The sequence below is a fragment of the Sabethes cyaneus genome, chromosome 3 (genome assembly GCF_943734655.1).
Source record: "Sabethes cyaneus chromosome 3, idSabCyanKW18_F2, whole genome shotgun sequence".
Taxonomy (NCBI): Eukaryota; Metazoa; Arthropoda; class Insecta; order Diptera; family Culicidae; genus Sabethes; species Sabethes cyaneus.
Genome location: NC_071355.1, coordinates 85892674 through 85908695, shown reverse-complemented (window position 1 = coordinate 85908695; position 16022 = coordinate 85892674). Strand labels below are relative to the sequence as shown.

General features: G+C 42.5%; 1 protein-coding gene across 2 annotated transcripts; it reads right to left on the bottom strand.

The window, feature by feature from the left end:
- Nucleotides 1-8169: 8169 nt before the first annotated feature.
- Nucleotides 8170-15680, bottom strand: LOC128744449 (histone-lysine N-methyltransferase SETD1). 2 transcript variants are annotated; one of them, XM_053841477.1, is made up of 5 exons: nucleotides 15640-15680; nucleotides 15310-15567; nucleotides 14435-14756; nucleotides 9137-14378; nucleotides 8170-8690 (listed from the first exon to the last, which is right to left on the bottom strand). In XM_053841477.1, the coding sequence occupies exons 3-5, from the start codon at nucleotides 14752-14754 to the stop codon at nucleotides 8517-8519; spliced, it is 5736 nt and encodes a 1911-aa protein (XP_053697452.1). In that variant the 5' UTR covers nucleotides 14755-14756; nucleotides 15310-15567; nucleotides 15640-15680; the 3' UTR covers nucleotides 8170-8516. The 2 variants fall into 2 exon arrangements, with proteins under 2 accessions (XP_053697452.1, XP_053697450.1); XM_053841475.1 differs by having other exon boundaries at nucleotides 15310-15673.
- Between the last annotated feature and the right edge of the window lie 342 nt (nucleotides 15681-16022).

Below are 16022 nucleotides of genomic sequence, written 5' to 3'. Positions count from 1 at the left end.
TCGTAGATAGGTATGAGGACGATTTCCAGTAAAGTTTTTGGATCCGATTATGAAGTTTTCTGCTGTGATCGGAACCCTAACATTTGCAAATCTAATAGCGCTGGTGTTCTGATAGTTGTCCGTCGTGGATTGGAAGCGAGAGCCATCGAGGATAACTCAATGCGTAGAGCAACCTTGGACGGCCATGAAGCTAAGCGATCTTGTCCTATACTACATTGCACCTGATCGTGTTTGCGACACCGATTTAATTGACGCTTACTGTTAATCATCTTACTCTGTTAATGTTCGCCACTGATTGAAATAGTACTATTGGGCGGCATATTGCCAGATATCTCAACTGCTCCATAGCGGTTTTCTCTATCCTGACTCTGAAAACTCTACGGTCCATACCGGTGCAATGAACCTTTTTGACAACTATTATAGTGCTGCAATTAAATGCTCCATATAGTTAACCATGTTCTATTTACCGTTCTATTTACACCTCTGCTTCGTGAGCTCGCAGGACAAGGCCCTATTTATCTAAATGGCTCCATGTTCGTTAATCAAGAAAGTTCTGCATCGTCCTCTGATGTCTGATCGTTTGTATTGACGATAATCTTCGGGATTTCGATGAATTTCCAGCTGCTGTCTCCTACAATTTCCGTAGAGCTCAATAAGAGAGCATCAAAAATATTATCCGCTATTGGCTGGGCAATCATGCTTAATCCTGGCAATGCTGAAGCTGTTGCGCAAATATTCACACATATTTATATGCTATCGATCGACACGAAGAAAGAAGAAAAGAAGCCCCGCAACATTTACCATCCCACTTGGCACATGAATGAGCTACGCAGTTTGAAGTCATATAACAGATCAGCATTCACGAAGTATCGCACGCATCCACTGAAACTCCATTATGCGAGGGAAATAATTTGTACAGGCTTGTGAATCGTGGATGCTTTTCGCGATACCAACGCGTTATGCAACGAAGACTGAAACATCACCCGAAATCTTTCTGGAAGTAAACGAGCAACGTAGAGTTCGAGCTCCTGTCATCAATGAAATCAAACAGGGAAGTTGCTGCCGCTCCTTAGGATATATGCCGTTTCTTTCCCATAAAGTTTGCAAGTGTTTTCACCGATAAGGTATTGAGCGCTAATAGCAGCTAACAATGTACCAAACGTTTATAGTTTGATAGCTCGCAGTAAGCGCTCAACTTCGGAGTCAGAAGGTTAAAATACTTTTCGCGTCGACTACGCGAATGTTTCGAAAATACCTTCTTTCGAAGAAATACATAAATTTGTAGCTCAGTCACTTGGTCTAAAACGTGATGAAGTGGAACGTATTCAGTGCCGTCGTACATTAGGATGTACCTTTGTGAAGGTAAACGACCTCGAGTTAGCGCAGCATATTGTAGACGAACACGATAACAAACATTCGATAGTGTGTGACGATAAGACGTATTACATTCGTATTACTATGGAAGATGGAGCGGTAGACGTGAAGCTTTCTGACCTGTCGGAGGCAGTAACCAATGAAGAAATCAGAGAAGTGCTAAACAAGTATGCGGAAGTTTATTCGATTCGTGACGTTATGTGGGATGATAAATACATTTTCGGTGGAATACCTACTGGAATTCGTGGTGCGAGAATGACTGTAGAGCGAAACATCGCGTGTTACATTAAAATTAGTGGAGAAACTACAAACGTAGTCTACCACGGTCAACAACAAACATGCCGTCATTGCACCGAGATTGCACACAATGGCATCTCATGCGTGCAAAAACAAAAAAACTGATGTTACAAAAAACGTACGCAGACGCAGCAAAGCAGTCACAAAAACCAGCTTCCAAAGCGGGACCAAGATCGCTTACACCATCCATATCAACGCGTAGAGTACCACCGACGGACATGACTAATTTCCCAGAACTGACACCAACACAAGCCCCTGCTGACCTTAGAACCAAAAATGTTTAACAACACAAATCGTACGCCCCTCCGGACCGCTAATCCTAAAAAACACCCGTTTACAAACGCGTACTGCTCTTCAATCGAGTAGTGGTGAGGTACTTACAAATGGCGATGATACGGACACCTCTACAACCTCTACCAGTAGCAAGCGGGGTAAAGGGAATCAGTTACACAGGAAGAAATTGCGTACAGACGGCAACGAAATCGATCCAAGAGAGAAGGAGATGGAACTATAAACCTACTGTTTAATATGTCTATATACAGTAGCTACAATATCGCCACAATAAATATAAACACAATAACCAACACAACAAAACTTGATGCTTCGCACCTTCATTCGTACATTGGAACTCGATATTGTGTTCCTACAAGAGGTCGAAAATGATCAAGGTTACAACGGGTTACAGGTTGTATGTAACGTAGATAACACCAGAAGAGGTACAGCAATCGCTCTTAAAGATTACATACAGTTTTCCCATGTCGAAAGAAGCCTTGATGGACGGTTGGTAGCATTACGGATCAACGGTACTACCCTTTGCAACATATACACGCCTTCTGGTACTACTCATCGTGCAATGCGGGAGAGATTCTTCAATAACACCCTTGCATGCTATCTCCGACCACGGGAATGACACTTCCAATACCAACCTATACAAAAAAAACGTAGCCAACATAGAGCGGGCCCAAGCTGACAGCTTCATACATGGGCTCAAGCTGACAACCGAGTCGGATGTGTAAATTGTTAAATTTTGTTAGTTTTAGTTTGATTTTAGCCAAGGTTTCAGCATCACATAGCTAATGCCAGGCAGGCAATTGATGCGAAATACATAAAACAGTGAAAATGGTTAGTTAAATTCGTTTTGTGAATTCACTATGCGTTTGCCGCCTTTTTCATGTGAGCAACGAAAATGTGACGTCATATCAGCCCCCTGTCTCCGACACCGTACCGCACACACACTACTAGCTGGTGATTTCAACTGTGTGATAAGACAGCAAGATGCGACGGGCCACGACATGAGTCCAGCTCTTCAATCAGCTGTTCGACAACTACAGCTGCACGATGTAGTGGTACAGCTGAACCTAAGAACGGAAGGCTTCACTTATGTTACACACAACTTCCAATCACGGCTAGATCGTTTCTATGTATCCAACGATTTGCGAACACAACTGCGAACAGCGGTCACACACGTATGCTCTTTCTCCGATCACAAGGCAGTCACCGCAAGAATTTGTCTGCCTCACCTGGGGCGGTAACCTGGCTATGGCTACTGGTCTCTTCATCCACACTTACTCACTCCCGAAAATATTGCAGACTTTGAATATCGGTGGCAGTATTGGACACGCCAACGCCGCAATTATAAATCCTGGATACACTGGTGGATAGAATACGCGAAACCGCAAATCAAAGTTTTTTCGATGGAAATCCAGTGAAGCACACCAATGCTTCCACAACCAACAACAGCAACTCTATGGGCAATTGCGTGCAGCTTACGATGATTACTACCACAATCCTACGATACTTGCTACTATAAACCGAATCAAAGGAGAAATGCTGAATCTTCAAAGATGCTTCTCGCCGATGTTTATCAAAATAAACGAATCGTACATTGCTGGAAAACCGATCTCAATGTTTAAACTTGGTGAGAGGAGAAAAAGAACGACGATCACACAGTTGCAAGACGAGGCGTACGGAACCATCGATAACTCCGAGGAGAGGAGAGGAGATCGAAGAGCATTTATTTCGATACTTCTCGAATCTCTATGCGGAAAATGATTCTCGCAGAGAGGTAGCCGAAGAATTCCAGTGCAACCAAATTATCCCTCAGGACGACCCAACAAACATTGCTTGTATGAACGAAATATCAACAGCAGATATTTTCGCAGCTATTAAATCCAGCGCATCCAGAAAATCGACAGGCTCGGACGGTATTCCTAAAGAATTTTATCATCGCCTCTTCGACGTAATCCATAGAGAGCTAAATCTTATAATGAACGACGCACTTCAGGGGAATCTTCCGGAGGAGTTCGTGAAAGGTGTCATCGTATTGGTCAAGAAGAAGGGAACCGGGAACACTACATACGACTACCGTCCAATCTCATTACTGAACGTTGACTATAAAATATTATGTTATGTTATGTTATGTTATGTTATGAATGTTATGACCGCTCACCAAATACTCAGTGGAGGACAGAAATGTTCTAATGCCGAACGGAACATCTTTCAGGCGACAATCTCACTGAAAGATAAAATTGCACAGCTGATTACTCGTAAACAGAAGGGGAAACTTTTCTCCTACGACCTGGATCATGCATTCGATAGAGTGCGTGTTGATTTTATGCATCGTACCATGTGCTCACTCGGCTTCAACGATCGTTTCGTAGGCCCCCTCAAAAATATTGCTTGTCATTCGTCTTCACGCCTCCTGGTTAATGGACATCTCTCACCCATCTTCCTAATTCAGCGCTCAGTGTGACAAGGGGACCCGATATCAATGCATATGTTTGTGCTCTATCTTCATCCGTTGGTAAGCAGACTTGAAAACGTATGTGGAGAAGATCTTCTTGTTGCGTACGCAGATGATATCAGTGTGGTACGCACAAACGTGAATAAAATCGAAGCGATGCACAATAGTCGGAAAATTGCGATTTTTGGCCAAAATTATTTTTTAGTTTCAAATTGATTCTAGATTATATTTGTAACAAAAGAAATGATTTAAACATATAAGAACTCATATTTAGGGTGATTTGGGGAAAAATGATCAAATGTTACTGATATAAATATTTGCTTGACAAAAAAAAATTTCTTTCTCGCGGGGATTCTCCCATTTTGTCATTGAAACTCTCTTCAGATACTAAATAAATTTAGTAACAAAGATAATCAAACTTGTTGAAAGAGTACTTAAAATTTCAAAGACTTGCTAAAAATATGACAATTTTAAAATTATTTTTTTTCGGAAAACGTCAAATTATAGCAAACTTTCAATTCATGTTTTGATACAACATACTTCGAGCTTTCAGACGCACTGTTAGAAACTGCGGCGACAAGAGGCGACAAGAGTTGTTTTTTTGATTAAAGTTTGTGAAAATTTCATTTTTATTATAAGTAGCCTATGGCGCACCACATTGAGTTTAAATTTGTTTTCATTTCATTTTTTAATAGGCTAAAATATCAGTTTTAAAATAATATATAACAATAATATTTACATCCGCGATAACTATTTAATTTTTTGACTTTTTCAAAATGACTCATTTTTCAAACTTTTGAAATGGGCAACTTTGACGGCTTATTTCTACATGACATTTTTTTTCTTCATAAAAATATAGACAATTTACTACAAAACCGCGTTTAAGCATGTGCTAAAATGTGAAATTTTACATTCGGCAATTTTGGCCGCTACTTTATATGGAGCCCTTCTTATGTGCGATGTGACAAACATTTATAAATTTTGAGCAAGTATCTGGTGCGAAATTGAACATGGGAAAGACAGTTGCAATTGATGTCGGATGCACCGAAACTGTGCCACTAAATGTGCCGTGGTTGAGAGCTGAAAATAAGATTAAAATCCTTGGGATCTTCTTTGCGAACTCGATTCGGAACATGATTACTCTGAACTGGGAATCCCTAGTAAGCAAATTTAGTCAGCAGGTCTTCCTCCACTCCATGCGTGCTTTGACTCTACATCAGAAAGTCATACTATTCTGGTAATAATCTGGTACGTTTCCTCTATACTTCCTCAATATGCCGTATACACAGGAAAAATAACAGCAGTGATAGGCACTTTCCTATTGAGGATTACCGAGTACCGATGCAGCAGTTGGCACGTGACTAGGAGCATGGTGGTTTAAAGATTCAAATACCGGCTTTAAAAAGTAAATCTCTACTAATCAACAGACATGTTCAAGAGACCGATTCCACACCTTTTTACAAATCCTATTACGACCAAAGAAACCTCATAATACCTGTAGATTGTCCCTGCATAAAAATCATCATCCGAAATTATAACCGGTTGCCGGTTCAAATTCAACAAAATCACTCTGCTGATCAAATACTTCGGTTTTTTGTGGAACAAACGGAAATTCCCAAAGTACAGCAGACCGATCCAGCAGCTGACTGGCGCAGAATATGGAAAAATATCTCATCGAAACGGATAATATCTGAAGCACGTAGCAGTCTTTACCTTCTAATGAATCAGAAAATCGAGCACGTTGCGAGGATGCCGGACAACATTGTAGTGAAATCCGTTCCCTCCCCGTCAGACCCAACATGCTGCAACGTAAGTGACGTTCGGAAAAAACTGACCGTTGATGAGAGCGGGGTCGATTTGGTTCATTGTTTGTTGATAAGGTAATCTCCAACTGGTTTTATAGATATGCATGCGGACAAAAAACGAAACCGGGGAAAACTACATGCATCGCTGGCCGTTATTCCTGTAGGTGTGCAGATTACCAAAAATTCTCAAAACATAGACTATACCTAACAAATGTGCCATTCTTGTTATTGTGCAATCTGTAACCTGTGGGGAGTTGACTAGTTATAGACGTTGGCGAACGCATTACTTCTATACTAGGCCCGAGGGGTGATCTTATATCGGAACCTCCCAGAGGCATTTCTGCCTGTCGAGACAGCTTACGACAGCCAGTAAAACGCTATGGCGAATTGACTCTGAAGATTTCAAGATCAGATGACGTTAAATAGTTGATCATATAGTCACGTAGCAATGTTGTAAAACATGGCGAGCGTTTAAAGCTATAAAATAAAGATATATGTTTTTCATGCCTGTTCTTCGGGTATTCATATTCCGTTCCTCTTACCCTTTTATGGTGGATTTTACCTTAGTTTAATGGGAATTCCCATTCCTGTTGAAGCCGTCATTGCCTTGCTTCGATCCAGTGTAGCATTCCTTGCCTTTGAGTGGTTTTCAGAGTTAAGCCAAACCCTCTAGTAACGTTTTAATTCAGTGCAGGTACGACGCGTCCCGAACGTTCTTCGCCATCCTTGTTTGGGGGTGGTGCTTCCGGTTGTTTTCTCGTGCGTGTCTAGTGTAATTCTCAACCTATTTTCCAGTATTCCTCATCGGAAACTTGCAAATAAAAGACAAATAAACATTAGAATCAACGACAGACTCGGCGCAATCATTGAAGCTTGGCTGTATAATAAACACTGAATAATTCCAATATCGCAGGAAGTGTTAGACTAATAATGACGGAAAAAGTCAAAACATTACAGGTAATAGTAAGAGAATCAATAACAACGGTAGAGCCTGTAAAAGTACCCCCCTTCTAGGAGGGGTAGGGGTCTATAACCATCATAAGAACCTTCCCCGGCCCCAAAAACCCTTACATACAAATTTTCACGCCCATCGGTTCAGTAGTTTTCAAGTCTATAAGATACATACAGATAGACAGAAATTCATTTTTATATATATATGTAGATGCAGATAAACTTCATTCTTCCACGAGTCAACAAATGCTCATAGACGAATGTGGCAGTTCATAAAAACTAGGAAGTCACTGTAGCCAACTATCGAATAAAGACTAGCAGTCGGAGACCCATTGTAGATTCGAGCATACAATGACTAGTATTGAGAACCAGTATAGTACGCCGAAGCAAGTTGGGAAGCAAAGCGGGTAAACTTTGGCTTCAATTATACTATGGATCCACTGAACGTACTTGCGTGATGTTTGAGACGGATGCGCCACCTGGACCTTCCCGGTGCTTTTAAATTGACTAGGTCAGACCTGCCCAATTCCACTTTATATCCATAAGTTTATATAAATTTTATTCAACACATAGCCTTTCAGTTGGCCTCGTGGTGTGATGCTTAATAATCCAGTCAACGTATGTTCGAATGTCGACTGGAAGTGGCTGTTAGAGTCAATAAGATCGTAGCAACTGACCCTGCAATTGTCCTGTACTCTAACAGCGACGCAAAGGTACATTTTTCCGTTTTACGAACTACAAGGGATTGTTTTTTTTTTCAAGACATGTAACAAAGAAAGCATGCCGAAAGGAGTATGGATTCTTTCTTTTCAACATTTCTATCTGCTGAGATAGCCTACTTGACACATTCCTATTCAAAATATACCTACCTAAATACCTGAAACAAATAATTGATACCTCCATCTATACCCAGTATCATTCTGATATTGCGTGTATTCTTAAAACGAGTATTTACAAAAAAAAACTTTGTTTTCTAATTAAGAAATGCAGACAGCAAATTCTTTGAATATTTTAGTCGGCTGATGTGATCAAACAAAATTTCATCTATCTATACAAAGAAGAAATCAATGTACGTAGGGTTCGATGCACGGCAAATTCTGCATGCTCTTTTTGCCGGAGACCATCATACTCGAATTTACAAACTCCCACCGATAACCAAGGAGCTTCGAATCAAAATACGAGTTCCGTTGTTTAGCTAAACATAACTTGTTCCTATTATTCTGTTTCACACCGCTAGTTCTAGCAGACGTCATATCTGCCTTCCATTTTTTTCACGGGGATAATTTCAGAATGAGCATTCTCGTTCCACACATGTAATATTTAGTATGAGAAGTACTTGTACATGCCTAGTTGAGGGTACCGCGGCAACCGTTTGCTCCGCACAAACAGGGAATCTTCTCATCCTCCAGTGGAAATTTGTAGTCGTAAGTAATTTCTTCGTTTACGCCGATCGGCTGCTTCGAGTATATGACAATTTTCTTCTCCGATTCGATCGTGATGACCTTGGCGTAACAGTTAGGCTAAAATGAGATTATATTGTTAAAAGGTAAGTAAGGTTCCAAATAATATTTATACTAAAACTAGCCATACAGTTGTATCATCGACAAATTTGTGGTCATTTAAAATCGAAATCAAATGATATGGTCATTTTTTAAAATTATCATACTGGTTTGGGTTGAAGGGTTCCAGAATATCATGCGAACTTTTGAAAATACTTTTGATAAAATGAATTTGAGAACGAAAACAATGCTTAAAACAATCACTAATTTTCCTAAAAAACTCTAATGAAAATTTTCCTCGGCCGTCATCACTTATTCACAACCCTTAAACCAAACAAACCAAACATCGTAAAACAAAAGCTTAATCTTTTCTTGCTGGTGAAGCAAAAATTTCCTAGTATTACGGCGCAAAGCCGGCAATTTCTTTTTTTCGCTATTGATAGATATACTGAAGAAAATATACTCACATTGCAGCTATGATTGATGAACCGCGCCAAATTACCGCATTTGGTGGCATCGATGATGGTTTCCATATCAATTCGGAACAGGTACGAACTACCAATGCCGATGGCTTCGTACTTGGTTTCCCGTAGATCGGCCACCGAAGGACGCACCATTTGGCCCACGTACTCGATAACCATCTCGTCCGCGGCAATCGGTTCCATCGCAAACAATCCCCAATCGTGGATGGCTGATTTGGCAAACTTAAGCTGCTTTTTGCGGAATTTTAGCTGGTTGAATTTCAACAATTCCGACTCGGTACTGGCACCGAACGCGGTCAACAGTCGACGCTGATTCGACCGCGCTTCCCTTGACAGACCTTGCATCTTCGTCGCCGCCTTAGCTGTTTCAATGTTATTCAGATGATTGGCAGCAGGCGTTCCTTTCAGATGATGATATTTATATTTGGCTTTTTCCCGTGGGTCGATCTTGTAGAAGCCTTGGGTGCGAGCTGAGCCAGTCGAGTGCTGCTTGATGTCACTCACAGATTCTTTGTCTTTCTTGCGCTTCTTTGTCGGAGGTGGGATAAAGCTACGTTCAGTGGTGCAATGATCGACCCAATGCGTTGCATTCAGCCAATAGTTGTTGGTGTCATCAGTTAGTAGCATTTCATAGCTTTGTCGAATGTACTGAATATCTTCGGAGTCTATTCCTCGCGTCAAAAAGTCATATAGGATAGACATTTCAGAGCGTATATCCCGTTCGTGGTATTTGGCAATTGGCATGTATGACGTTCCGTATGGCAATGCCGTTGGACTAGGCGTAACCGCTGTTAATGCCAGTTTTGCAGCAGCTGCTTTGTCCTGTTTGTCGGTCCGTTTTTTGTGTTTTGCTTTAGGCACACTGGAGTCTTTTTTCGGTCGGCCAACTGATCGGGTTGCGGATGTAGGAGTTGGAATTGCTGTAAGCGGCGTTGCCGCTTCAACAGAGCCTGCTGGAGTTGATGGTAACACTGTTAACGGTTGTGACGACACTACCGTTGTTCCAATACCGGCTTCGTCACTGTTCGTGTAACCATGATCATGTGCCAATGTTTCGGACGTTGACGGAGCGTATTTGTTGCCAGACTTTGCGACCGGCGCAGATGAATCTGACTGAGGTTGTGGTGACGAAGAAGATGGGGAGGCGGATGGTGGAAGTGAATAACAATGATCCAAAGCCACCTGACTAGCTTGGCTGGAACCGCCATCGGACGAAGCGGGAGATGCTTTTGCTGCTCGCCGGGCAGCCGCCGCTTCTTCATCGGCCGAGAAGAAATCGTCCGAAGAACTGAGCCGAGGCGTACCACCGTGCTGTGCAATTACCGTGACTGCGACAGGAGGAGGAGGCAGTGTGGCTGTACTGGGGGGTGGAATAGGTTGAACTGGTTCTGCCGGTGGTGGCAATTTTTCGGGTATAGGAGCGACACTGGGTGGTACGCCATTAGTCTCTTTTGTTTTGCGACCTCCTTTCGCTTTCGATTTGGGAGCCTTTTCAGCTTTCTTCTTTCGGCCAGTGGAAGCAGTGACGGGACTGGTTTTGGCGAATGCCTCACTCATGGGATCTTTTGTGTAAATATCGAGCAAACTCGCTCCGGGTGTTGGAGGAGGTTGACTCGTAACCGGTGTTATTGGATCCTCGGAACTGAGTGCTTTCTGTAGTATTGACACCGAGGCATTTTTCTTGCTATTCTTAGCAGCTTTAGCAGGTGATTTAGCTGTTACAACGGGTTCTACTGGCGGAGGTGCTGCGGCTGCAGCCTTTCGTTGCTCTTCTTGTTCCAAAGCCAAGCGAGCCTGTTCCTCTTGGAATTCACGTTCTATCTGCTCCAAATATTCTGCTTTTCTCCTGCGTTTCTCTTGATACTCACGTTCTTCTTCTGAATCGCTATAAATGCGATCCAGTTCGTAGAGAGCCTTTTTGGGAGATTCACGCCCAGGTGTTCGAGGGGGCTGCTGAGGCGGAGGGCTTTCCTCAACATCTGGCGATAGGTCCTCATGCAGCTCATCCAAAGGTAACATTGAAGACGATTCCAACGGTTGTTTTGGCGAAGGGGTCCTTCGTGAATCGTGACCTGCGGGTGTGTGTTCGGGACTTCTACTCCGTGCCTTTTCGGTAGAGATTGATGGAAGAACTTCTTTGACAGGAGGTTTATTGACTTCATCGGAGTCTGAATCCGAGTATATTTTGGTTTTGTTGCGTGTTCCTGCGCTACTGGATGGAAGTGGAAACTTGCTACCGCTGGGATCAGGCTCATCGTCCGACTCGGAGTCAGAATATATTCGCTTTTCTTTCTTGTCCCGAGAAGACGGCTGATGTGACTTTCGATTGGTGTACGCCATATCAACGTCGGACAATGATCCGGTATCAGAACTGTCGTCAGTTTCACTGGCACTACTCTCTTCTTCACTAGAAGAAGTGAAAAATGAAGAGATGCTAGTCTTTCGTTTTTCGGTGCGTGAAGTAGCTGATCCCGAAGCATCAACATTTTCCGATGAACCCGACGGGGGTGGTGTTTTTGTTCGTGGCTGCGTTGACACTTGCGTTTCGCCCTCCTTTTCTGAGTCTGAACCTTGCACCATGTCTTCCTGATCGCTACGCCTAGAATCTTCATCATCTTGAGGAACAGGACTGGGCTGTTTTCGTATCCTTCGAAAACTCGGCATTTTCGGAATTGTTGCTCGCAAACCTAAACCAATATAACTGCTGTTGCTGTCTAAATTATCGTAAGTTTGGTTGAGCAACTGATTGATATCTGGTGCTTTATCTAGCTTTTGTCCAAGAGGTGTAATCTCACTTAATAAAGCTCGGTCTTTACCCTTACTCTTCAACTCCTCTTCATCCCACCAGGCCTCATACTTCTTGTAGGCGGTGTTTTCTATCATTTTCTTGTTGAAATCTTTTTTTAAGATTTGTTTTAGCTCGGCAGTTACACGTTCTATTACAGCGGTAATTGCTTCCTCATAACGGTTTCGTTTTTTCTGTTCCACGCGATCTCTTCCAGCAGAGAAAGAAGAGCTGTTGTACGATGAGGTACGGTAACGGTCATCGTTCCAACTGAAATCTCTCTTGCTGGGTGAGTAGTACGGCTGCGTCTGTGGAACTTGATATGGATAAGCCCCGCTAGAAAAACCGGATATATAGGGCATGTAACTGTTCTGGTAATACCCGGATTGATACTGCTGATAGGAGCTTTGCGAATATGATTGTGAATAATAGTATGACGGATCGGTCCCGGGTGGAGCAGGAGGATAACCCATACCGGGAGCTATACCTGGCGGATAAACGTACCCAAAAGTATCGCTAGGTTCCGGTGGTGGTGGAACTTCCGGGGCTGGTTCTGCGGGGAGCGGCGGCGCCTTTGAGTCTTCATTTTTAGCATCATTAGAGGATAAACTCGACAAGGACATTTGATCGTTCTCACGTTTTATAATATCCTCCATTGGTGGCCTCGTAGGCGCAATTACCGTTGGTGGAGGGGAACTTTCCTTTGCGAGAATTTCATCTTCACTAGATGAGATGTCGCTAGCACCGTCTTCTTTTGGAGGTTCCAATTTGATCTCCTTTTTAATCTGCTCTTCAATAGCTGCTGGAGGACTGGGTGAACGTTTTTCTGTTTCTTCTTTAATTTTTACCTTTTGCATTTTTTCCACTACTTCTCCTTCTTCCTTTTTATCTTGCTGCTCTTCTTCACCATCACTGAGCTGCAAAAACGGTGCCACACCAAAAGTTTTATCTTTAAACATTAGAGCTATCCTTGTGTCCAAATCCAGTGCTGATCCACTGTTTTCGTCGTCATTGGTTGGTTCTGTTTTTGGCTCTGGTGGAACATCTGGTGGAGTAGAAGGCGCTTTCGCAGCAGGTGGAATAGGTGGTGCTACATCTTCATCATCCCATGTTTCCATTTCATCTAAACCAGGCTTGGTTGTAGCCGGCGGAGGAGGCGGTGCCTTAGGTTTTTCATCGGGCGGCGGCGGAGGCGCCCAGGAAGAAGTAACGGACGCTGAACTGGTAGTCATGTAAGTACTGCTCTGCGTAGACGAGTGTGTATATCCATACTGACCGTAATCCGTAGTAGAATAGCCGTAGTAATCATATTGTGATTGTGAATACCTTCCACTCGCAGCATAGTTCATATCGTTAGAGTAGCCACCGGAATCTCCGTACCATCCATAACCACTATTGCTTTTGCTTCTTCGACCTTTGTCCCTTCCGTATCGATCACGATCCCTACTCTCCCAGTCGCGGTCACGGCCTCGATCTCTGTCTCTTTCACGATCACGATCTCGATCTCTTTCCCGATCGCGATCACGGTCCCGTTCTCGATCACGTTCACGGTCTCTATCTCTGCTTCGATCCCAATCACGTTCTCTGTCTCGATCTCGTTCCCGACGATCACTTTTATGGTGACCATGCTTTCTGTCGCGTTCCTTGCGATCGAAATATCTGTCTTTGCCTCGACTGTCATCGTCTCGATCATTGAAATGGCTGGTAGTCTTGCTGGTTGAAGAATACTTCACTCTACTATAATAACTAGAATCGTGACTGTTACCAGCACTACCCGAACAATCTCCTGAATCCCACTGCTCAAGATCATCCATTAGCCCACTTTTCATTGACGACGGTGGCGGAGCAGCCGGAACAGGAGGTGGAGGCGGAGGAACAGATGATTTTGGTCTAACCAAAACAGTATCATCGTCCCAGTTATCTTCATCATTCAACATATCGGGGCCTCCATGTCCGTAACGGGAAACAGAAGTTGTCGGTGCTGATAATGATGGTTGCGGTGGCGGCGGCTGATGGACTGCCTTTGGAAGAGTTTTGGAATAGCTTGAAGTTAAGCCTGGAACGGACGATATGGCCGAATGCACAGCATGCACCGGTGGCGGCGGAGGCGGCACTATTTTCCGCTCATTTGTTTTCTCGTCCAGCAAACGCTTGCACTCCTCTCCGAAAGCATCCTTAAACACGTTCAGTATCTTCCCCATGACTGAGGTTCCATTCAGTTTCTCTACGCACATACGAGCTGAGCGAACATTTTCAAACACAATGCGTGCTAATCCCAGATGTTTATGAGTAACCGGATGGTAATATATATACAATTCTGTGTACACTCCATACTTGGCTAATAATTCCGACAGGAACGGTTTGTCGATATTGTCGTTCAAGTTTGTGATAGTAATCTCAATAGCCGGTGGCTCACCAATGTAATTTTGGTCGATTTTAAACCTAAGTGCAAAAAAACTTGTTTCATTAAGACATTAGGAAGAACGGCGCAATCTTACCTGGGAACCGGAATGTCCCATGTTTCTAAGCGTGACCTAATTCTCGCTAATGGGTTACGAGGATCGCGAGGAATCACCGGCGGATAGCTGGGATCACCTGGAACGATGCCGTCATAGCGATAGATTTTTGGAACGCCCTTGTGAAGAAATGGATCTGCAATCAGTTTGTAATTCCGCGGTGCCTTGTGGTGGTGTTGAGTTGTGTTACTGTTGCTTCCTCCGGGATTACCACCACTTCCACCAGTGCCACAAACACTTCCACCACCGGAGGACGATGAGGAAGATGAGCTAGATGATTTTCCATCAAAAGTTCCATTCATTTCTGCAACACAATACGAAAACACAAAAATAGAACATTAATATTCAATTTCCAGAGATATTGGTAATATCGCGTATTTACAGCTAAGTTTTGCTCATTTGTTCCGGGTTATGATTACAAGAATCGCACTGCAATTCAATGGTTCAATTTAGTAATGAATCATTCAACTTTCGACCAATTGAAATTTGCTAAGATTATCAATTTGAAGCTGACATGCAAACTATCATGTTCAGGAGATATTTAGAAGAAATTCCGACTAGATCACTATCTTAAAGAAATTTCATTCTTCCACTTAATAATTGAATTATATGCAAATGTACACAGATTCTATGCTAGCTTAAAATCCATAATTTTAACAAACGAATACATTAAAACGGCAGAGTAAGAAAATAATATATTTTTATGGCCTATTCTGTACGATGCTGTGCAAAAAATATAACCTCAAAACATGCACTGACAGAAGTGTCAAACGATAGATGTAAGTATTGTTCTCAGGAGTAAATAAGCAAAATAAAAATATTAATACGGGAAGTTTTTAAATTCCAATAAAACTTACCTCAAATTGAAAAATTGCCTTAGTTCAATGCTTTACACCAGGAAACCTTTTCCCCTTGAATTGTCGTACAATTATCAATTTCAGTGGACGAGAAACATCGCCCATTCGGACTACGTCTTCGCAAGTTGCCAAGCAGGTAAGTGCAAAAAAGAATTTGATTTCCTGGGTCCAATTTTGCCGAAATTCAACTATCAAAACGATAGCGCTATTTCAGTCGCAACCAGGAACGTTTTTCCGGTAATTTAGTTCAGTTTAATGCTGGTTTTGAAAGAAATTTTTATGATGAAAAACTAGCTTTCGACAGGAAAATTTGGTCTGCTTTTGTACAACCTACTATACGAATGTGTGAGTGTAGCCTTGCTAGCTGCTGAAACGCGCGACTAACCTCTCTCTGTTGCTTTTTCACCCAAGCTTCATTCACTGACTGATCGAACAAGGTTGACAGCCACTTTGTTGATGCCTGTTTCGCAAAGCGAGGCACATCGGAAATCATCGCACCAAACCCATACCATCAAGCAATTATTGAGCATATAGCTTTTTCAGTGGGATAAGCATGACGTCATTCTTTGATTTCATTTTGCCAAATTGTTTGAGAAAACAAACAGCGAATTATCATTAAATTAGCAATAATTCAATCGTTAACCACTTTCTCTTAAAATCTTTACAAGGCCTGATGGCTTGGATAGAAAATCTAGGCACCGTCTTGTGGATAT